The 23,685-nt window shown below is 40.3% G+C and overlaps 1 protein-coding gene across 3 annotated transcripts in view; it reads left to right on the forward strand.

Moving 5' to 3' along the window:
* Window positions 1–23,685, forward strand: part of LOC118724837 (limbic system associated membrane protein) — a 625,625-nt gene that overhangs the window by 557,781 nt on the left and 44,159 nt on the right. For all 3 annotated transcript variants that reach the window (XM_036448497.2, XM_036448498.2, XM_036448500.2), the window contains exon 4: window positions 16,708–16,842. In XM_036448497.2, the coding sequence (XP_036304390.1) occupies window positions 16,708–16,842 (135 nt within the window). The remainder of the gene's footprint in view (window positions 1–16,707; window positions 16,843–23,685) is intronic.

Raw genomic sequence — 23,685 nt, forward strand, 5'->3', positions numbered from 1 at the left:
GAAGAGCAGACAGTTGGGACTTGGGGTCCAGGCTTTGTATAGAGGTCCAGGCAGACCAGCAGGCAGTCAGCATTGGCTTTTGTCAGGAACCAATTGTCTAGAATGAGTAAGTAAGATGGAGATCAGTCCCGGGAATAGAGCTAAGATTTTTTTTAATATAGTATAATGGTTTAAAACACTAGAATCAGACCTACAACTTGGCTTTGCCATTTATCTGTGTGATAATAAGAAAATTCCTTAACTTTGGTACACTTAAGTAGCTTCATTTGTAGAGAAAGAGAACGGAATACAGCTATATAGCATATGAAAGCAGTCTGTGACACAAAGTGGTACCAACAAATGGAGGCTGAATTGTTAGCTCAGGAATGGGAATTGAGTATCAAGTTCAAAGCAGAATGTTGATTCCTATCATGATAATTTAACTTTTCTCCTAATTCTCCCGTGACCTAAAAACTGGATTGATTCCCTATCCCAATCCAATATTACATCCATCAGCCACGGTGAATTGAAGTCTTTTGAGAGAAGAAAAGGGATGTGTCTTTGGATCTAAGACAATTAATCAGGTGGATGGTTCCCAAATGTAGGAATGCCCAAGCATCACCTTGGAAGCTTTATAAACTCCTGGGCTTCCTGGGACTCACCCCCAGAGGTTCTGACTCAGTAATTTTATGAAAAGACTCAGTGATCTGCACATGTATTATGCTCCCAAAGACATCCTTATATGGGTGACACTTGAGAAACACTGAAATAGATGCTGACAGGAACCAGAGATAAGCTGGTCACCATATCTGGGCACAATATTTGCACACTTTTTATAAAGTAAAAGCAAAAATGGAAATTGATTCACATAGTTGTTTTTTATTTTGAAAACAGTAGTAAGAATTTAAATATCTATCTGAGGAGACATTATCTGCAAATATCTGAGGCGTAGAATATATTTATGAAGGATACTGAGTAATGTAGTTTGACTGAAGTTTATGAGATACATAGAAAATGTGTTCAAATGGATAATTTTTGTAGTCTTTATACAAAAGCCTGTGGTCTCACTTCAGAGAAGCCATTTCTAAGACATGCACAAATAATTACAGTCCAAGTGGCTTGATTTAAATATGTGATCCTTGGATGGACTCCAGAAACTCTTAAATAAATGGATAGTAGCGTACTGAATAGATATGCTGTCTTAATCAGTTTGGGCTGCTATAACAAAGTCCCATAGACTAGTGACTTAAACAGTTCTGGAAGCTGAGAAGTATGAGGTAAAAGCACCAGCAGACTCCATGTGAGAGCATGCTTCCTGACTCATAGATGGCCATGTTTCCCTATGTCCTGGCAAAAGGGGTGGAAAAGGTATCTCTGGGGTCTCCTAAATATGTTTTTATTGATTTTTAGAGAGAAAAAGGAAGGGAGAGAGAGAGAACCATCCATCAGCTGCCCCCTGCGTACCCCCTACTTGTGATAGAGGCTGCAATCCAGCCGTGTGCCCTGACTGGGAATCGAACCTGCGACCTCTCAGTGCATGTGACTACTGGTATGCTCAACCAACTAAGCCACACTAGCCAGGGCTCTGGGGTCTCTTTTGTAAGGGCACTAGTGCCATTCATGAGGGCTCTGCTCTCATGATCTCATAATTTCTCAAAGACCCCATCTTCTAATATTATCACATTGGAGTATAATTTCAACATATGAATTTGATGAAACACAAACATTCAGTTTATAACAACATGCCTTATAATTATCAAATGTCTTAAACAAGCACTTGACAATCCTAGGTTAAAATCCATTAGTAATTGAATCCCTAGACAGTTATTCCTTGTGATTTTAGTGAGGTCCTTCCTTACATGGTAGGTATGGGACGTGATGGAGCAGACTTTGTAGGCAGACTGACCAGCTTCCTAGAATAAGGCAAAACTGCTTCAGCACAGGGCTGGGAAGTTGTCTGATATAAACAGATGATTTAGTACATTGAAGTGCTTGGTTGAGATAAAAATTTCTGTGTTATATGGTGTGGGGAAAATACTGAGCTTAATATTTTTGTATGAGAGGTATTAGTTACTACCTGAGCTCTCGATATAGACCCTATTAATTGTGCATTCTGAAGGAAATAATTTTGTAGTCCTTGCCTGTTAGGTTGTGAGGGGCAATAAGCCACTAGCAAACTTAGAAGTTCCCTGTAAGAAAGGAAGATAAGCTGAGTTTCAAATGGGCTGATGGAGTATAACAGGAAAAACAAAAAAAGCCAGATGATGAATTCCTTCTACCCACACCTCTGGTCTCCTCTTCTTTCCTAGAGGACTCATAGTTCATATCATTAAAGAAACTCAAGTTGGGATCATTCTTAGAATATGCAGATACAAAGGGCTATGACAATAGTAAGGTACCGATTTCTGGATAATGGTGCTGCATCAAGGCTAGTAGACCATTAGTCAGTGATCAAAACTCAGCAGGAAGAGTTCAGTCTTAGAGGAAGGGAGATACTGACAGCTGGATGATGGATCAGGTTCATGATTCAGCCCAATTTTAGCTGCATCTGGGGACTAGAGTACAATCTGAGTGCCAGTGACAAGAACTGAAGAGCTTTCAAGCAAAGTAGTGCCACCGGGTGAAGAGTCAGCAGAGAAAAGGCAAATGAGAATGCATATAGATACCTCCACCTTCAGGATCAGCATTCTATGTCCAAAGCCCTCTCAACAGGCTCAAGTCTCACTATTTCAGAGCTGAGTGGGCTGAGCCTGCAGGTCACAATTCTTTAATAGCCACATTTGAATAGTACAAGAGGTAGGTTGAAAAAGACAATGGCCATATACAGTCATTAAAACTCCATAGCATCCAGCCAATTAGAGAATTTTTATGATTTTATATAATGTCAACTTCATTGCTACTATTCCTTCTGTCATTATGTTCTTGGTGTCTTATTTCTCTATTAATTCTTCTTTCCGTATGCCAGAAATAGAAAAAAAAAAAAAAAAACTCTCTGAGATTTTCTTTTTCATTATGAGAAAACTGCCCTGAGGATACAGCCACAAGGGTGGGTATGTCTTTCCCCTGTACTGAAAGTATTAAATTCAATTTCAGTTTTAAAAAACTTCTAATATAAAATATATTATCTGAGTCAAAAATTCAAGCAGTATAGGAAAGCATAAAATTCCCTGACCACACACTTCTGACACTCTGATTCCATAATTCAGATGCATGACTGTTACTAATATTGTGCACACATTTTATATATATACTAGAGGCCCGGTGCACAAAATTCGTGCATGGGGTGTGTGTCCCTCAGCCCAGCCTGCACCCTCTCCAATCTGGGAACCCTCAAGGGATGTCCAACTGCCCGATCTCACTAGTATCGGGCTTAAATGGGCAGTTGGACATCCTTCTCACAATCCAGAACTGCTGGCTCCCAACTGCTCACCTGCCTGTCTTCCTGATTGCCCCTGTTTCTGCCTGCCAATCTGATCACTCCTATTCACTCCCCTACCAGCCTGATTGATTCCTAACTGTTCCCTTGCCAGACTGATTGCCTCTAATTGCCCTCCCCTGCAGGTCTGGTCACCCCTAACTGCCCTCCCCTGTAGGCCTGAACCGCCCCCCCCCCCCCCCGCAACTGCCCTCCCCTGCAGGCCTTGGTTGCCCCCAACTACCCTTTCTTGCAGGCCTAGTCACCCCCAACTTTCCTCCTCTGCTGGCCTGGTTACCCCTAACTGCCTTCCCCTTCCCTGCAGGCTTGATCACCCCCAACTGCCTTCCCTTGCAGGCCTGATCCCTCCCAACTGCCCTCCCCTGCAGGCCTGATTGCCCACAACTGCTCTCCCTTGCAGGTTTGATCCCTCCCTACTGCCCTCCCCTGCAGGTCATCTTGTGGCAACGATCTTGTGTTCACATGGTGTCAGCCATCTTTGACCACATGGTGATGGCCATCTTGTCTGAGGGCATGAAGATCAATTGGCATATTACCTCATTATTATAGGATATATCAAGTGTGTTAAAAGCATAGATATGATTATGTGCCTTTATGTGTGTACAAAACTTTCAAGCACAAAGATTATAGAATATGTGCATTTATTATATACACACATAAAGACATATTCTATACATAACATTCTACATATAGTATTTTATAATCAATATATCTCTTTATGACTAGTTATCATTACATTACATTAATTGATTTTTAAATAAATACATTTGTATAAAAATACAAAACAAAGTTAGCACTTGATAAATAGTAGGTATAACAAAGCTAAATATTTTAGACAATTCTTTTCTTGCTTGGCTTTATACTTTTTCAACTATATAGCATTCTTGGAAAATAAAGATTAGTTTTACTTGTCTATAATTTTCAGGTGATGAAATTTATACTTTATTTATTCTGTCTTATTTACTTCACAAAACTTTATGTTTAAGAAATTGCCCATGTTGCCACTTTTATCAACCTCTTATTCATTTTCTTTCTTCGTGGTGTTCTGTTATATCAATGTGTAACCATTTATTTGCCCTGATATGATGTGGGTATTTCTGATGCTTCTAGTGAGCATCACAGCACACATTCTCAGCTTCAATAGATATTGTCAAACTTCCAAAATGGTTGGACCAGCCAACTGCTGAAAAATCAACTTTTTAAGGATTTTGCCATTTTGTCGTGTGTGTGTGTGTGTGTGTGTGTGTGTGTGTGTATATATATATATATATATATATATATGTCATGTATATTATACATACATTTTTCATCTTGTCACTTATGTATTGACTTTGTGGATGAAGATTTTCTACTGTGGAAAAATTTTCACTTTTTATATAGTCAAACCAATCTTTTTTTTTATTTTATTGATTCCATGTTTCATGACTTGCTTAGAAAGATATATATTCCTTTTTACAATATTACCAAACTGTTTGATTTTCTTTTAGTACTTTTACAGTTTAAATTTTAATTTGAAATCATTTGATCCATCTAAATTTGTTTTAGTGAATAAAGTGAGGGTTTGATTTAAAAAAAAAAATAAGACAGTCCATTATTTCCACACTATTTTTTGCAACAATAAGAGAAAAATAATTCAATAGGTAGCTAATGAGAGAACTGACATGTAAAACTATGGTTTTTCTAAATATGACAAGTTATATAAAGGAGGCATGCGGCTAGCTGGCCGCCAGTTTGACATGCTTATAAAAGGACCCTATTCACTGAAAGTAAAAAATATAAAATATATTAGAATAAGTTTGATGCATAATTTTTAGGAATTAGGAAGAAAAATAAGCAATTGATGAATGAGTAAGGGACACCTAAATGTAATATCTTATTCTTGGATATTGGGAATTAAGATTGTAAAGCTATATCTCTCTAAATAACTTCTAAGTCCAATATAAATCTGTTAAAAGATATTTTTTTTAAAGAAGGTAATTCTAAAGTTCATCTGGGGGGGGAAATGGAACCAATCAGAAAAAATGCTAAAAAATAACTATTCATATCCTTAATTAAAAAATATTAAAAAAGCTAATGTAATTAAAATCATAACAGACTGGACCATGAATAGATAAACAGAATCAAGAAACAAACCAAGTTGTAAATAGGATTAGAATTTAAAATCATTGAGGAAATATGATTAATAGTTTTAAATAGAAACTATTAGACAAAGTTCAAGTGTAATTCCAAAGTCCTTTAATCCATTTTGCTCTCACAGGAAAGAAGGCAAGGCTCTCCAGAGCCATTTAACTGCACTTATCCCTGATGAGAATGCAACTTTTATAAGATATAGGAATACTATCTGTTTTCTACTCCCTCTGCTTCTTATATTCCCTGTTTAAATTATTGGCTGCCACAAATTTGTCAAATGGCTGTTTATAATGGGACTCAGAATCCATTCTCTACTGTACAGATCAGTCGATTTGCTTGTATATTTTAAGTAGTAGGTCTTTTATATTAAAAGATCATATACTGAATTATTAATCTTATTTTTCATATGGAGATACCTCATCTCTATGCTTTTTATCCCCTAACTGGCTATTTCTTCTTGTTGTCTATAATTTCTTCAGCCTATAAAGACTTCATAAAATAAATGAATAGTTAAGAAAAATAAAGAGTAAAAAAATACAAATAGTTTTATTCTTCATTTATATTTGGTTGTTTAAAAGGAATCTCCACTTGAATGTCCTTGAAGCATTCAAACTCAACAGATATAAAAACTCATTTCATTACCACCGGCACCACCCCCATAAAAATACCATCCATCCCACAAATCAGTCAAGCCAAGAACTTTGGGGTACCCCTTTCCCTCACTTGCCACTTTAATTAGAGGAGATTTGTGAAAGCAGGGCCCTCCCGGCAGGCAAAGACAGTTTCCTGGGCTTCCTTCATTTTAAACTAAAGCTCTGCGGTGGCCTTTTCCCCCTGCCTTTGTTTTTATTTAAAAAGAAGTAGAGGAAACATCCTCATGGGGCGCTTTTTAAATGAAGTGACTTGTCAAGGCAGAGACTGTGGCAGTAATCTGAAAGGCAGTAAATTTAGCGACCCTCACTTGTACTGACAGCCTGTCATTCGCTTGAAACATAAATAGCAGTGGAGACAAATCGTTGCTGTTTTCCTATTAAGCTTTGGCCCACTGGCCTTGCAGCCTTCCAGGGGTGTGTAGCCCAGCGTGGGAGAAGACTGCCTTCTAGAGCAGATGTGAGCTCGTTCTACTATCTCCCACTCCGCCCAGAAGTGTCCTCCCAACGCTGCCGCTGGGACCCTCACTCACACTGACATCCATCTGCTTCACAGAAAGCCCAGAACACCCAGGGGCAGGATGGAGGGCCACTGGTATACAGAGGGCCGCCATCCAAACTGAGAGCTGGTGGTGGTGATTATTCCTAGTTCATTCATTTGGGTCGAAGAACAAGAGGCAAATTGTTGGACTCCTTCTTATTACCATATGTGTTGACCCCTGAGCAACCGAAGGCTGCCCACCTTCTGTTAAATGGGAACATCCTAAGAATACCACCTTAGCTCATGTTCAAACCATTTCCTTTTTTGGCCTCGCCACCTTACTCCCACTTTTCTCTTTCTTACTTATTTATTGACTAAGCAAGAGCAGTTTTCTAAATTGGATGGAACAGCTCCTGCAGCAGTAGGACTAGCTGAAGAAGTGAGTCTGGGATTTGGGGGTGAGCCCACATGAGGTCACTGCAGCATCCGGGTCTGTAAGAAAAAGGCTCAGGGCCAGATGGGGTTATCACTTACTTTGTTTTAATTACCTTTAAAGGTTACTGTGGCAGCCACAAGACTATACTGGGCAATCCTTCCACAGTGTGATCACCCTGCTGAGCTTAACACATTCGCTTACAAAATGTCAATTGATTTATGTGACTTTTGAAAACAGCAACCGCTGATCTCATATCCCTTGATATTTAATCCTCAGCCACCGCAGAATCACTAATGACAGGTGGTGGAATACCCCTACGGTTCTGACAACAATGGCGAAAGATCAATGTTGCTACTCTCTCAGACTAGCGATTCTTTGTTCTTCCCTACCCCCTTCTTAGGAAATAGTCTAGAAAATAATCAACAGCTGCAGGAGTTTTTACATCTATTTTATTGCAAAGGAGTCTTTTAGGTATTTCTTTTTACAGTTTTATCTCTAGGCCTCTTCTTCCCCACGCCCCTGAGGTAATAAAAATGAAGAGAGACAGTGAGTTTTTGCCCTTTGACATCAAGGCAACACACAAATGTTCTGCAGTCCCTACTACTGTGTTTGAATGACCACCAACCAGTGCATATATTGAACAGTTGATCCATATTTAACCCCAGTTTCTTAGCAACTCCATATTTCCGAGTGCCTATCGAATGTGCTCCCCAGGATATCCTAAGAAAAACTGATACCAACCACATCAAGAGTCGAACTCATTATTTCCGCTCCAAAATAAACACTCCTTTCTAGTCACCTCAGAAGTACCAACAGCATACAAACCCAGGAAGTCACTAGCTTTCAACCTACACATTGCTTTTAGAGTAGATTTCTGCATACCCAAGAACACTCACGTGTACAACAGGAGACCCCAGGGCAGGTGAGTGTCCAAGTGTGGGGCACACACTCCCTCTGCATTCACAGACATTGTGCCTCTTTCTCATTGAGCCCAGGCTCTGCCTCGGAATCCCTCTCAACGTCATGCCCCAGGCAGCCACGGTCAGTTGGTCTGGACGGATGAGGACTATTGGACATCCTTGAAGAACCATCTTCACTTTCACAGCAAGCCACAGGGTGGCGTATCACAGTACATGTTAGGTCTCAGTTCCAATAAATTCTCTCCCAGAGTCTCCTAAATGCTGTTGATGGTGAAAGGACTTTAAACAAATAGAATTTCCATGGGACTCCCTGCTTACACACGTTGACTCCAGAAAAGGAAGGCAGGAAGGGAGGGAGGAGAGGGAAGGATGTTATACAAAATGTCAATGTTACTCAGTACTTTGTGGATGCTAAAAGGTTTCACTGTACCATTATTGAGATGCAAAGGTACTGAACAAAGCAAATTCAGTCTTCACACCACCTCTCCCATCCTAGAGTATGTCCCGCTGTCCCCTCACTGCTTATCTCTCCTGTGCAGGGAGCTCTATTGCAGGCTGGCATTCCAGCCTGCCACACCCTCTCACAATTAGGCCACTCGGATTCTCTCTCCTCATGATTTTCAACTTCCTGTAAACTCACTTCTCCCAGGAAGTCTTTTTTTAATATAAAGTCCTCTCTACATTGCTCTTGTATAATAGCTCCTTTGCTGGCCGCTGGCATTTATGTGTACCATTGCTTTATATTGCTTCCCAGGGGGGCTCTCTAAATAAGTGGGTGAAACTAAACTTGTAAATACCAACTTTTTTTTTCTCACTTACTGCTTTATTTGATTTTCTCTATAAAGAAATTAAGTGAAGAGTGCAAACTTAAAAGCTGATGGCTGTCTATAACTGAACTGCTTTGCTTTGGAAATGACCCAGTTGTCCCGCTCATGACTTCCTGGTCAAGAAACAGAAATCAAGCCGAAACCAGTTTGGCTCAGTGGATAGAGCATTGGCCTGTGGACTGAAGGGTCCCAGGTTTGATTCCAGTCAAGGGCATTTACCTCGGTTGTGGGCACATTCCCAGTGGGGGTGTGCAGAAGGCAGCTGATTGATGTTTCTCTCTCATCGATGTTTCTGACTTTCTATCCCTCTTTCTTCCTCTCGGTAAAAAATCAATTAAATATATATTTTTTAAAAAGAAAAGAAACAGAAATCAGCAGATTCCGAGGGCTCAGAGTTCAGCCAACTCTAGCACCTCCTGGCATTCTAATGATGAAAGTCATCATGGCTCATTAGGAACGGGCGGCCCAAAAGTTTATAGAGCTCGTTCAAACCTTGGCTCTCAATAACATTAGAAATTTGGCAGATTCCTTAATGCCTACTGTAAACTTGGGTCCCTGTGTTTCCTTGTCTTTAAGCAATTTTAACAATATTGTGCATTAAATAAGGAAATATGCAACTCACCCAGCACAGTGCCTAGAACATGTTTATTTAAGTGATAACTCATTCAACAGTCCTCCTGCAATATTTATGGAACATATCAGCATCCCACATTATGCTGCACAATGGGGTACAATGATGAGCAAAACCAGATGTGGCCCCTCCAATGGAGTGATAGCTATTATCAATATAATTGCTTTTCAGAGAACCACACATAGGGGATCCTGTTTTCAAGCCTGGCATTTGGAAGGGCAGAATAGTTTAAAAAAACTGAAACCAAGTACATGGTATTGGTTAAGAATTAGTACAATAACAAAGTGTCATGGTCCAGGACTGAAAAGGATGTGTGGATGGCAGTCTCCAATGGGTTGCTGAGCTCAAGCTATGTCAGCTTGCTAGTTTTTGTATGTGAAAGGAAAAATGCAAATCATAATGAATTGGCCCTCTCTGGATGCCAGGAAAATAATGCCAGGGCGTTCTTCATTTGGCCCATGCTTATTCATAGAGCCAAATCCTTTTGTGGATCTTTCCTGACACTGTGCTTGCCTCCGGTTTCTGGGTACTAACTCCACCCATAGGGGCTGCAGAAGGCATGGGGCCAGTTTTCACACCCTGCTGTGGTCTTCCTATTTGATCAGGAAGCAGATCTACAGCAGAGTAACCCAGCCCTTCTCTTCCATGTAGCTTATGTTATCTTAATAGTCAAATGACTCTTTCTTTAGAGAAATTTCTTTTTTCATTTTTCTTCTTCTCTTTCTTAAATTCATCTTCATTATGTCACTTCTTTGCGCCCCCCCCCTTCATTCTCTTCAATACTTTGCTCTTCTCTGTGTCTCCCAATTTCCTATGATTACTGCTTTTAGCAACTGTGCTTGTCCCCAACTCCTGCCTTCTTTCAATCATGGATCAGTTCACTCTTCACACCTTCCTTGATGGGTGATGAGAGATAGCAATGAAGAGTGGAATCAGCCTTTGGACAGAAACATTGTCAAACTCTAAAGCAGCGGTTCCCAGTGTGGGGCACATGTCCCATCAGGGGGCAATTTGATTTTTAAGAGGGGGTAATTTGATAATCAATTATTAACAGTGAATTTTTTTGCATTTTTATGGTTCTAGGGGCCTCCTTTTTAGTATATAAATATATATTGTGACATATTTTAGTTCTCTGAAATACTTTGAAACTTTATTTTTTATATCACTTATTATTATTATTATTATTATTATTAACAATTTCTTAGTGATTTCTTCCTCAGTACTTCAGCTGTCCTTTCGTTCCTTTATTTTTCTCTTTCAGGGATGCCATATTCTCCAGAAGCTTGTTTAGACCAAGTTAATGGGCTTTTAGGCTTCCTCCATGTAAATAGGAGTTCTTTTTTTAATAATAAGAATGATATGTTATGAGGAGGGGGCGCAGCAGGATTTTAGAGATGCTTAGATGGAAAATGGCCAAAAAAAGGTTGGAGACCACTGCTCTAAAGGATCTCTCCGGTGGGATATGAAGCTCAGAAACAAAATCTTCAAAGGATCTGGAAAGAGACATGGCAGAAAATATAAAAACCTCATTGCAGGCATTTTTCCCCCTAGATTTATTGTCTTTCTCTCTGGCTTCATTTTTTTGTTTTGTTTTGTTTTGTCTTGTTTTTAGTATGTTTGTGTAGAATGTAAAGTGCAAAAAAAAAAAAAAAAAAAGAAGAAGAAGTAGGGAAATAATAAAAACAGGAACAGCTGAGTATGTCCTTAGGGGTAAAAACGTGAAATGTACTATAAGAACAGAAACTTGTTATAGCATTTGAAGTTAGCACAGGGAACTTCAAATGACATCATTGATTCACAATCTTCTTTTTTTTTTAGAGACAGAAGTTTATAGCTTGCTTTTATTTACCCTTTCCACTCCCCTTTCAACCACAGACCCACACATAAACACACACATGCACACACATACACAATCTGCAAGACAAATTCCACTTGTTTGCTTTTCATTAATCTTTATGTGTTTGTGTTTATAACTATTGTGTTTATAGCCACTACTTGCGAATACTCAAATTTAGGGAAGTAAAAGGAATGTCAACCCCATTTCAAACACACACACATTTTCCCTTCAGTGAAAAAATGATCCAAGGAGATGTTATACTTATGAGACTTTTCTCAGAATATTGAAAAAAAAATTCATCAATTTTCTAACATATAACAAACCTCGGGATTCTACCTTTTCAAAGTCATAAAACACTCAAATTTCACAAGTTTCCTATATTTCATTTGTTGTATCTCAAATAAAATAAAAGAACAACAAATACCATAATGATTATTGAGGTAGTAAGCTTTTTAAAAATTTTTAAATGGAGGACAGGTTGTCATGACCAGGGGAATTTTCAAGAATAGGTCTGCCTTATTTATTTTTTAATATATTTTATTGATTTTTTACAGAGAGAAAGAGAGAGGGATAGAGAGTTAGAAACATCAATGAGAGGGAATCATTGATCAGCTGCCTCTTGTACACCCCCTCCTGGGGATATGCCCACAACCAAGGTACATGCCCTTGACTGGAATTGAACCTGGGACCTTTCAGTCCATAGGCCGACACTCTATCCTCTGAGCCAAACAGGTTTTCGGCTGGTCTGCTTTATTTAGTGAGCAAATATTTGGGTGCTAGTGAATGTGTATGTTGTTTCCTAAAAGATACAGTGGAAAGTTATATGCAAATAAATAGCTGTGTGTGTGAGTGTGTGTGTGTGTGTGTGTGTGTGTGTGTGTGTGAGTGTGTGTAGAGAAAAAGAAAGAGAGACAGAGAGAAGAAGAGGAGAGGGGAGGGGAGGGGAGGGGAGGGGAGGGGAGGGGAGGGGAGGGGAGGGGAAGAGAAAGAACAGAGAGAAGGGGAGAAAGTGAGAAAGAGAAATGGCATGGAATTTCATTTTATTGATTTTTTAGAGAGAGAGGATGAGAGTGGGAGAGAGAGAACATCGATGTGAGATCAAAACATGGATCTACTGCCTCATGCATGTCTCCCACCAGGAATAGAACCCACAACCCTGGTATGTGCCCTGAATGGGGATCTAAAAGACAACCTTTCAGTGCAGGAACAATGCCCAACCAACTGAGCCCAACCAGCCAGGGCAAAATATATTTAGTTGTAAATAGCTGCTTGCTTACAAACTCCTGCTTGACCTTGGGAATCTAAATAAACCAACATTTTGGATGTGATCTCTACAAGTTTCACAGAAGCAGGGTTAGTACTTTGAAGGCACTGTGCTTGGAAGGCAGCACCTGGCATACTCTAATTGGAGTATGCCTGCCTGATTTCCTCTGTTTAAGGAATGCTCAGAAGAGAATAGTTTCCTCTTGCCATTAGCTCTATGACTAAATATTAAAAGAACTAATATGTACAAGTAAACAGTGACTAAGGAGATATGCGTGTTATGTGCAGGAGTTTGAAAGGTGCATGCACCGAGGGGGACAAGGAGTTATTGAACCTGGTAACTGCATATTGCCAGGAGACACAAAAGCACATTAAGCAAAGGGAAATTTAAACTAAACACCGATCCCAGAATAAATATAACACTCGGCGATGTGAGCACTCTTGTGGAAATAGTTTGAGATGTTTAAAACAGCAGAATACTGAAATTTGCATTTCAAGTAAACATTTATACAAGGGCAGAAAATGATAGGAACAAGCAAAGAGCCCAAGTTGTAGCCACAGGGCTTCATTCCACAGAGAACTGAACCACAGGTTAAGTGATATCCTGGCCTGAGAACCTAACTGAAGGCTCAGCAAGTGAAAGGAAGTGGTGACAGGACCCTTGGGTTAAGAGCATCTGGTCAGAGTGAACTGAAAAAAAAATGTGAGAAAGGTGTCCCCATAGAGACAGACACAATTGGGACAAAGGGTGAGGAACAAGAGAATCTGAGTGTATTTTGGAATTTTGTGACTCAAGACCAACACATTGTATTCTATGCCTTGAAACAAGCAATTGCAGTTGCTCGGATGAAAGAGTGCATTGTTCTGTTTCCACCAGGGGCTCTGTTGTTGTCTCTGCACCTTTTTTGAAATAATAACTGCACACAGCAGATACATCCTCAGGACATCACCAGAGGTGCTCCGCCCAGCCTTGGAGAGCAGAGTACTAAGCATATCTGTCCTTCCCCAGTAAAAGGGTATTCTTATTAGGATCATTAAAAGAGAGTGAAGTGGGGAGAGAGTAAATAGGGAAGAGATTAACCAAAGAATTTATATGCATACTAGAGGCCTGGTGCACAAAATTCATGCACAGGGTTGGGGGGGGGGGGTCTCCTCAGCCCAGCCATTGGCTCAACCTTCTCCAATCTAGAACCCCACAGGGGATGTCCAACTACTGGTTTTTGCCCAATCCTGGGGCTCAGGACTGAACCAGCAGTTTGACATACCTCTCACAATCCAGGACCACTGGCTCCTAACTGCTTACCTGCCTGATTGCCCCTGATTGCCCCCTGTCAACCTGATCACCTCTAACTGCCACTGCCTCTGCCTGCTGGCATGATTAGCTCTAACTGCCCCCCCTGCCAGCCTGGTCACCCCCAACTGTCTCCCTGCCAGCCTGGTTGCCCCTCATTGCTCCTCCCCCCCTCTGACAGCCTGGTCACCCCCAACTGACCCCTGCCAGCCTGGTTGCCCCTCATTGCTCCCCCCCCTCCCCCGCCACAGCCTGGTCACCCACAACTGCCCACTGCCAGTCTGGTTATCCCTCACTACTCCCCCTGCCAGCCTAATTGTCCCTAACTGCCCCCCTTGTCAGCCTGATTGCCCCTCACAACCCCCACTGTCGGCCTGGTTGCTCCACGCAGCCTGCTGTTCAGTCATTTGGTTGTCCCTCACTAACACCCCTGCTGATCTGGTCATAGGCAGCCATTTTTATGAGGGAGTGAGGGTTAATTTGCATATTATTTCTTTATTATATAGGACTATTTTAATAAAAATTCATGCAAGGGGCTCAGCCCTCTCAGCTTGGGCTGCCTCGTGGTTGCACAGCCCCACCCCTGCCCACTGGTAATTCCAGAAGTTGTTCTGGAAGGTCACTCAGGAAGTTTATTCCACTATCCTGTCTAATTACCATATTAGCTCTTTATTATATAGGGTATGCAGCTAACATTATATAAATGTATTCTAAAACACTTTTTAGTACAAGTGTGTGCTACATAATGTTTAGGACTTCAGAACCAAATGATTTTATATAACCACTGGCTTTTTTATTATTGGGATTGCAAAGTTTCCTCAAAGCTAGTGATAGAGACATTGACAGAAGACTTAAGTTTGGAGTTCCTGACAGTTGTGTTATAGACTATTATCAAAGTGGCTGTATGTTCTACGGGGAGCCTAGTTAACAGGCTCAGTTGACATTTTTAGACAATGGATTTGTCTCTGTGCTATCTGTCTGGTATGTTGATATGGCCATCAGGGAATTTCCAGAAAAGGAAAACAGCTTGTGGCATTTGAGCAGAGCTATTAATTGGTACCATTTAGTGTAGGATGACCAGAATTGCAGAACTATGCTCTTTAGCACTCTCCCAGCTGCTCTATTGTAACCAAAGCAACAGTGGGGTTTTACAACTTGTGGGTGAGTGGGCTTACCGTGTTTCCCCAAAAATAAGACATCCTCCGAAAATAAGACCTACTTACAGGTTTCCTTCTGAGTGAAATATAAGGCATCCCCCGAAAATAAGGCCCCCCCTAGGCTAAACATGAGAGATTTGGTCCACTGATTCTGAAAGAAATGGAGTCACAAGAAATTCACCAGGAAATTCAGGAATTGGATTGTTATGATGACGTTCCAGAAGATGATGACATGAATGTCATTGAATAAATGAGTAAATTCTTGATACTGTAGGATTCACAGTTTGTCTGGTTTGTGTTGACAACTACTGTACTACCGTACCATATACAGGTAGTAAATTTCCTTTATTTTCATTTAACAATAAATGTGTACTGTATTCTTCTTCATAGAAAAATAAGACATCCCCTGAAAATAAGATCTAGTGCATCTTTGGGAGCAAAAATTAATATAAGACACTGTCTTATTTTCAGGGAAATAGGGTAATTTAGCTAGATTTGAAGTCCATAGACCTTTCTGGCCAAGCTCTCCCTGCTTAACCTCTTTTCTTCTTTACCTTCTCTGTTCCCTTTTCCTTTTCTTCTCCCACCACTTCTTCATTATTTATTTCCACTCTCCCTTCCTGAAGGGAATTAAACAAGCCTGTGAATCCCAACTATTTAAGCCAGTGTTGCTTAAAATGCACCATCAGCAGCACATTCTCATGGATCTGGCCCATGGCCTGGTAGTTTCAGTGACTGATGGAGTTTCACACTGAACAAAAAAGCCATAATTGCAAAACAGGGTTCTGAATGTGACCTTTGTGAACAGAATTCTACATACACTGGGGAGAAGAGTGACAGTTTCTCATAAGAAAGCTATGTTTCCTTCTAACACAACCTTGGTTAAAAAAGTTCATTACAGTGTGGTGTGATCAATGATGTCAGCATTTTACAACTTGTGTATACCTCCCCCCTACTCCCATTTTGTCCTAATCCCTTAACCAATGACTGAGGGATGTGAACATATAATCCAGCTCCGGGCTTCTTGGTCAGGATGACTTGGAAGTGGGAGATGTGCTATCCCCAGAGCTTCCCAGGGGATGGAGCCAGTTGGCCTTCTGTGAATTTGGCCTAGGAAAGGCCATTTTATGACTTTGGGCTTCAGTGTCTGGAACTCTAAAGTGGAATGAATTATATCTACCCTCCCAGAGAATTTATATAGACTCACTGGCACACATATAAAGGCAAGAAGGACTTAAGATAACAAAAAGTTATCAGTCTAAAGCAGATGTTCAAATAGGGGTTGTTTGTATCTGTGTCTTTGTGTCTGTGTGCCTCTCTGTGTTATTATGAGTATATGTGTATATTTCTGTGTATTAAATACAGGGAAGGAGAGAACTGTCAGGGAAACAGGGTAGTTTAGCTAGATTTGAAAGATGGCTTGGCTTCTTTCTTGCCAAGTCCCATCTTCCCACTTCCCCACCGTTTTTCCTGAGAAGACTTCCTCTTTAATAACTCCCACATGACTTTTTGTCTTAGAGTCTGCTTCTGTGGAGTTGACCTCAGACAAAGCACATTGTCAGATGATTGAAAAATCATGTAGATTATTTTCTAAAAAAAAAAAAAAAAGAGGCAATCTGCTGCCTATGTTAAACTTTAAAAAACAATCATGCAAACTTGTGTCTTTCAGGAAGAGAATTTGAAGGAGAAGAAGAATATCTGGAGATCCTCGGCATCACCAGGGAGCAGTCGGGCAAATATGAGTGCAAAGCAGCCAATGAGGTCTCCTCAGCGGATGTCAAACAAGTCAAGGTCACTGTGAACTGTGAGTATGGCAGCAGGCAGCAGGCAGCAGGCTCTGTGTGCCCAGGGCCCTCCACCTGATGTGAGCTCTAAACATCCCATTAGCAAAAGAACAGTGCATTTCAAGCAGATGTTCCTCTGGTCAGAAAGGCACATTTATACATTTGACACATCTAAGGGCAGAACTTGGCCTTTGAATATGATAAATCTACTTGATCAACTCTAAATATAACCCATAATACATTTAACAATATACTTTGCCTTTTACTCAGACTATAGAATTAAGAAGACATGATCAGAGAGCACTAGCATTTCTGGCAATCACTATTGGAGTCTTTGTGGAGACCAAGGTCATACTACTTTGGAAAAAAAAAAAAAAAAAGAACAATTCATATTGGCTTTAAATGAAAATTTTCCCTTAATGCATTGTTTGTCAGATGGAATAACTCAAGATCATATTTTATCCCCTGCTACTTAACTAATTGGCCTTGGGAACAAATTCAGTTCACTATGGTCAGAAACCATGTATCCCTAAGGGCTAACAGAGATATATGATAAGTTAATTTTGGTTACCTATTTGTTATAAAGTATGAGATACATACTTTGGGCATTAGAAAGAAAGATTTCTCTAAGATGCATAGGTAAGTGGGAATATTTTGAACTTTTCAGATGAAAGAATCCTTAGATGTAGTTCAAAAGATGGGGGCAGGGAGGGGTAGCTCCATATGATGTGTGTCACCTAAAAAAATGAATAAAGAGAATTTGTTTACCCTTTTCAGTGAGGAGTGATTTCCCACATCATTCAAATTCATTTTCACATCACACAATGTGACTAGTGACATAGATAAAGGGATGTCCCGACAGTTCTCTCCTTCCCTGTATTTAATACACAGAAATATACACAGATGCTCATAATAACACAGAGAGGCACACAGACACAGATACAAACAACCCCTATTTGCCCTATTTGAACATATGCTATAGACTGATAACTTTTTGTTATCTTAAGTCCTCCGTGCCTTTACATGTGTGCCGGTGAGTCTATATAAATTCTCTGGGAGGGTAGATATTATATAATTCATTCCACTTTAGAGTTGCAGACACTGAAGTCCAAAATCATAAAATGGCATTTCCTAGGTGACATGAACAGCAAATGGAAGAAAGGAAGGGACATAGACTAAGTTTGTTTCTAAAGTTCATGCTCCCAGGAAAAAGGGGAGGAGAAAGAGTTTTCAGTCCTTATTATCTACAATGTGCATCACTGGATTAAGGGATTTCCACTTGTCATTTAATATCCACAGTAAACTTTGGTTTGACTTTAAAATTTGGAAACAAAGACACAGATTGCTGAGGAAACTTGCCTAAAATGAGCCAGCCAGGCTGGGCTGCGCTGTACCCAGGGGCCTTCCTCCAGCTTTGCAGCCTTCTACAGCTCATACCTAGAATCCAGTAGTACAGCTCCTCCAGAGAGTCATGGATGGCACTTATTTCTAAGAAGCAAGGGGCTGCATTTGATGAGGTCTGAAGTGCTTTTATCCCTGAGCTGTCTGCTTTTTTTTTTAGTAATAGAGTTTTGAAATGTCAGTATTCCTATTCTTTTTCAGAACTGGGTGTGTTTCAAAGACACATTAATGATCTCAATGTTATAAAATGCTTTAGGACCTTTCTTTTCCACATGAAAGACACTTTCTCTGGGTGTTTATGCAAGTTGTAATTAGGTTAGTTAGCTTCTCTTATGTACACACAGCCATTCCATCATTTTCCATCTCTTCTCTGACTTTTAGAGTTAAGATTTTATTTTCTCTTAATTGACCTTCATCTTAATTAGATTTCTGAAAGTCCAATCATGGAATACATAGAAAATATTTATGCTTGCATTGTGAGGAACATCAAAGTGGTCTTCATTACAGATGGTTCCCCAGATCAAAGCCAGCCGCCTGGGCCCTTTTATTATTAGTGCAATTAGTCTGACATTGCTCCTTTTTGACTGTCCCCAAAGTGTAACTTAGAAGAAAAGAAAATATCACTAATTTTCAATAAAAGGCTTTCATGAAAATGTGAGCTTTTGCTAGTGATGAATGAACCGTAGAAGATATGGACAGAACCTTGAGATTAAAAAAAAAAAAAAAAAAAATACCTCGTAATGGAAATCTAGTATAATGAGCTTAGTCAGACATCCAGTAAATGTTTACTGAATGAGTATGTGGAAACTCACAGGTACACTCTGCCCTCTTAACATTTCTCCAAATTCCATCAATGATGTTAGCTACACATCAAGAAGTATATTCAAATATCAGTTTCCTTTGGAATCATCTTTTTACCAACATGTCATAAGTTGTGTTTAAAAAAGAAAGAAATTTTACTCTTTGCGACAGCTTGGATGAACCTAGAGATCATTACGCTGAGTGAAATAAGCCAGTCAGAGAAAGACAAATACTAAATGACTTCACTCATATGTAGAATCTAATGAACAAAATAAACCAAAAAACAAAACAGAAACAAACTCATAGATAGAAAACAGACTGACAGCTGTCAGAGGGGAGAAGGTTTGCAGGGCTGGGTGAAAAAGGTGAAGAGATTAAGCAAAGAAAAACACCTCCTAGACACAGATAACAGTATGGTGACTATCAGAGGGAAAGGGGAGGGAGAAGAGGGAGAAGAGAGTGTAGGAGGTAAAAATAAGGATGGAAGGAGACTTGACTTTGGTTGTTAAACACACTACAATATACAGAGAACTGTACACCTGAAACATATAATTTTAACAAAATTTTTAAAAAATATGTTTTATTGATTTTTTTACAGAGAGGAATGGAGAGGGATAGAGAGTTAGAAACATCAGTTAGCTGCCTCCTGAACACTCCTAGGTGGGGATGTGCTCACAACCAAGGTATATGCCCTTGACTAGAATCAAACCTGGGGCCCTTTAGTCCGTAGTCCTATGCTGTATCCACTAAGCCAAACCGGTTTCAGCTGAAACCTATATAATTTTATTAACCAATGTTAACCCAATAAATTCCATAAAAATTAAATTAAATAAATGGGGAGAGGGATGTAGCATTTGTAAGTATTTATAATCCTATCTACCACCAGCCAATCAGAGTGAGTATGCAAATAAATCCAACCAAGATGACTACAGCCACAAAGAGCAGGAGGGAGGCTTGAGTTTCCTTTCAATACTACAAAGTTTCAATTATAGAAGGTAAACAAATCCAAACAGGAATGGCTACTGGCCACAGAGCTAATAGGAGGCTTGGCTCCGCTCCAGGCTATAAAGTTTCAATTGCAAAAGGTAAATAAATTGCAGATACTAGGGCCTCTGTTTGGGTTACCAGGGGGCATGGCAGACCTGCAAATTACTACAGGTCCCTCGCCCAGGCCACCCCATGCCCCAAGGGAACCCCCACCCTGATTTGGGACACCCTTCAGGGCAAACCAGCTGGCCCCACCCATGCACCAGGCCTCTATCCTATCTATTATAATAAAAGAGTAATATGCAGATTGACCATCACTCCAACACACAAGATGGCTGCCCCCAAGTGGTCAAAGATCCTGCCCCCATGTGGACACAAAATGGTCACCACAGTAGGGAGGGACAAGATCTGCAAGGGAGGGCAGTTGGGGCAATCAAGCCTGAAGGGGAGGGCACGTAGGGGTAACTAGGCTGGCAGAGGAGGGAAGTTGGGGGTGACCAGGCCTGCAGGAAAGGGCAGTTGGGCAGGACCCAGGCCTGCAGGGGAGAACAGTTGGGGGCGGGGGGGAGACCAGGCCTGAATGGGAGGGCAATTAGGGGCAAACAGATTGGCAGGGGAGTAGTTAGGCATCAATCAGGCTGGCAGTGGAGTGGTTAGGGGGTGATTAGACTGGTAGGCAGAAGCAGCAATCAGGAAGGGGCAGTTAGGGGCAATCAGGAAGGCAGGCAGGAGAACAGTTGGAAGCCAGTAGTCCTGGATTGTGAAAGGGATGTCCAACTGCCTGTTTAGGCCCGATCCCACCAATATTGGGCCTAAATGGGCAGTTGGACACCCCTTGAGGGGTTCCAGATTGGAGAAGGTGCAGGCTGGGCTGAGAGACACCCACCTCCGTGCATGAATTTTGTGCACAGAGCCTCTAGTACATTATAACAACTAGTCACTGCTTCTCTTGCCCTGCTCACACAACTTGTTCTACTTTACTGTGATTGTATTAAAAAGATTAAATTTTACCCTGGTCAGTTTTGCTCACTGGCTAGAGCATCTCCTTGGGGACTTAAAGGTCCTGGTTCAATTCTGGCCAAGGACACATATGCTTAGGTTGCAGGCTCAATCCCTACCCCCCCCCCCCTTGCCCAGGAGGCATGGAGGAGGCAGCCAATCCATTATTCTCTCTCACCATTGATGATTCTATCTCTCTATATATCTCCTTTCCTCTCTAAAATCAATACAAATATATATTTAAAAAAATAAAAAGATGAAGTCTTCAACATTAAATTATATCACCATGTCTGACTAGCAAAACTTGTGGTACTGAGAAATATCTAGTATTAACTTTGTCACTCCATCCAAGCTTGCCTACTATAAAAATGCCCCATTATTTAAACTGACCCCTCTTCCCTTCAAAACACAGAGTTTGCAGTTAGGTCAGGAGATCAGATGGCTCATATAATTAATGGCTGAATAGATTATTGTTATGAAAGAAATCCTGAGTACCAATATAAAAAAAATTTCCAGTGATGGTAGTTATCTTCTATCAGCATTTTATTGATTCCTTTACTTAGTGGCTAACAGGTATTTGTTGCAGGGCACTGAGAAGCTAGAGCAGTCAGCAAGAGAGACCTAACAGTTTCTCCTGTATATAGTAGCTCACAGAGATTCTGCAAAATCTCCTTTTTTACTTCCCTTGATACTGCTCACAATGGGTCTATGGCATTGCACATAGCCATAGACCATATATATATATATATATATATATATATATATATATATATATATGTATGTATATCTCCTCTGAAATAAAAGAGTAATATGCAAATTAACCATCACTCCAACACACAAGATGGCTGCCACAAAATGGCCAGCAGGGGAGTGCAGTTGGGAAGGATCAAGCTTGCAAGGTAGGGCAGTTGTGGGCAATCAGGCCAGCAGGGGAGGGCAGTTGACAGGGACCAGGTCTGCAGGGTGGGCAGTTGGGGGCCATCAAGCCTGCAGGGGAGGGCAGTTAGGGATGACCAGGCTGGCAGAGGAGGGAAGTTGGGGGCAAACAGGCTGGCAAGGAAGCAATTAGACATCAATCAGGCTGGCATGGGAGTGGTTAGGGGGTGATCAGGCTGGCAGGCAGAAGCGGTTAGGGCCAATCAGGAAGGCAGGCAGGTGAGCAGTTGGGAGCCAGCAGTCCTGGATTGTGAGAGGGATGTCTGACTGCCCATTTAGGTCTAATCTTATCAGGATCGGGTCTAAATGGGCAGTCAGACATCCCTCGAGGGGTCTGATTGGAGAAGGTGCAGGCTGGGCTGCGGGACACCACCACCCCCTGTGCACGAATTTTGTGCACCAGGCCTCTAATATATATATATATATATAATTTTCACATCAGATCTGAAAGATAGGTAGGCAGGTATCATCATCTACATTAATAGGTCAGGGGCTCCAGGACATCAACAGTAGGGTGGTCACCACCTAAGTGATACAGACAGAAATTGAGCCCACATCTCCTAATTCCTAATGTGAGTTTATATCCATTATGTCACTGCATGTTGTACCATTTTTTGTTTTCTGTAATAGCAGAATAATGTTACATTTACCCTTTAAGCTACCAGCATGCTCCTCTAAATGATATTTTTTATTAGGAGGAATTCATTTTATCTAAAGGAATTAATTCAGATGGAAGCAGAGAGAGGATTAGATCATGGGCTCCAGAAAGATGGGTTAAAATCTAGACTCGCTCAAATGCTGGCTATGTGAATTTGGACAAGTTACTACCCTCTGTATGTCTGTCTTCTCATTTATAAAATAGGTTAATAATCCTTATCTCCTAATGGCTACTACCTAGATGAAATAATATAAAGCCTAACAGAGTACTGACATATGGTAAATACTTATAAATTGAATTCCTCATTAAGAATTTAATTATGTAAACTATTATTCCTAATATTAGAAAGAGTAAATGAATGCTATTCTGTTTGCTAAGCCATTGTCATTGTTATCCTGTTCATTCTAATTGAAAGAGTCTTGTTATTGGTGATATAAGAAGAAACCTCTTATTAATATTTTCAGAACCCAGAATTTTGAAGTAATAAAAACTGGAAAAGTCCTTTGACAATTGTAAGCTATTCCAAAGTCATAACAAATAACAATGGACCTCCATGCAACATTTTTATTAAGTCACATTTTTATTATAACCATATTTTGAGAAAGGACATCTATTATTTTAACTATAATAGGCATGCCACAATATGATTTGTAACAATTTTTCTTAGCCTCACCTATATAGAATTCATCACAAATGAATTTTGAAATGCTCACTCCAATAAACCATGAGTAAATACAATAGATCTGAAGCATTGTGTCATTTGAGAAATATTGGAAAATATGTGCTCTTCATACATTTGTCTTTACCTAGGAATTTACCCTAGTATGAGAAACTGCCTAGATTTTCAATGAGAGAAGCAAGTATTTGGCCTTTGTCATTGACTGGTGTCATCCTGTCCCAAGATTAATACGGTTAATACTATTCAACCACAATTTACTGCCACTTTTCCCATGCTGGCATTGCTGAGGAGTTAATAAATAGCTTACTACTTAACTATTTTGGTTCTGAACACATTGAGAAATAAGTACGTAGGGGAGGCCTATTAGCGCCATTTTTTAGAGATCAAGATTATTAAAGGTAG

This window comes from Pipistrellus kuhlii, unplaced genomic scaffold (genome assembly GCF_014108245.1).
Source record: "Pipistrellus kuhlii isolate mPipKuh1 unplaced genomic scaffold, mPipKuh1.p scaffold_m20_p_2, whole genome shotgun sequence".
In the NCBI taxonomy this organism is placed as follows: Eukaryota; Metazoa; Chordata; class Mammalia; order Chiroptera; family Vespertilionidae; genus Pipistrellus; species Pipistrellus kuhlii.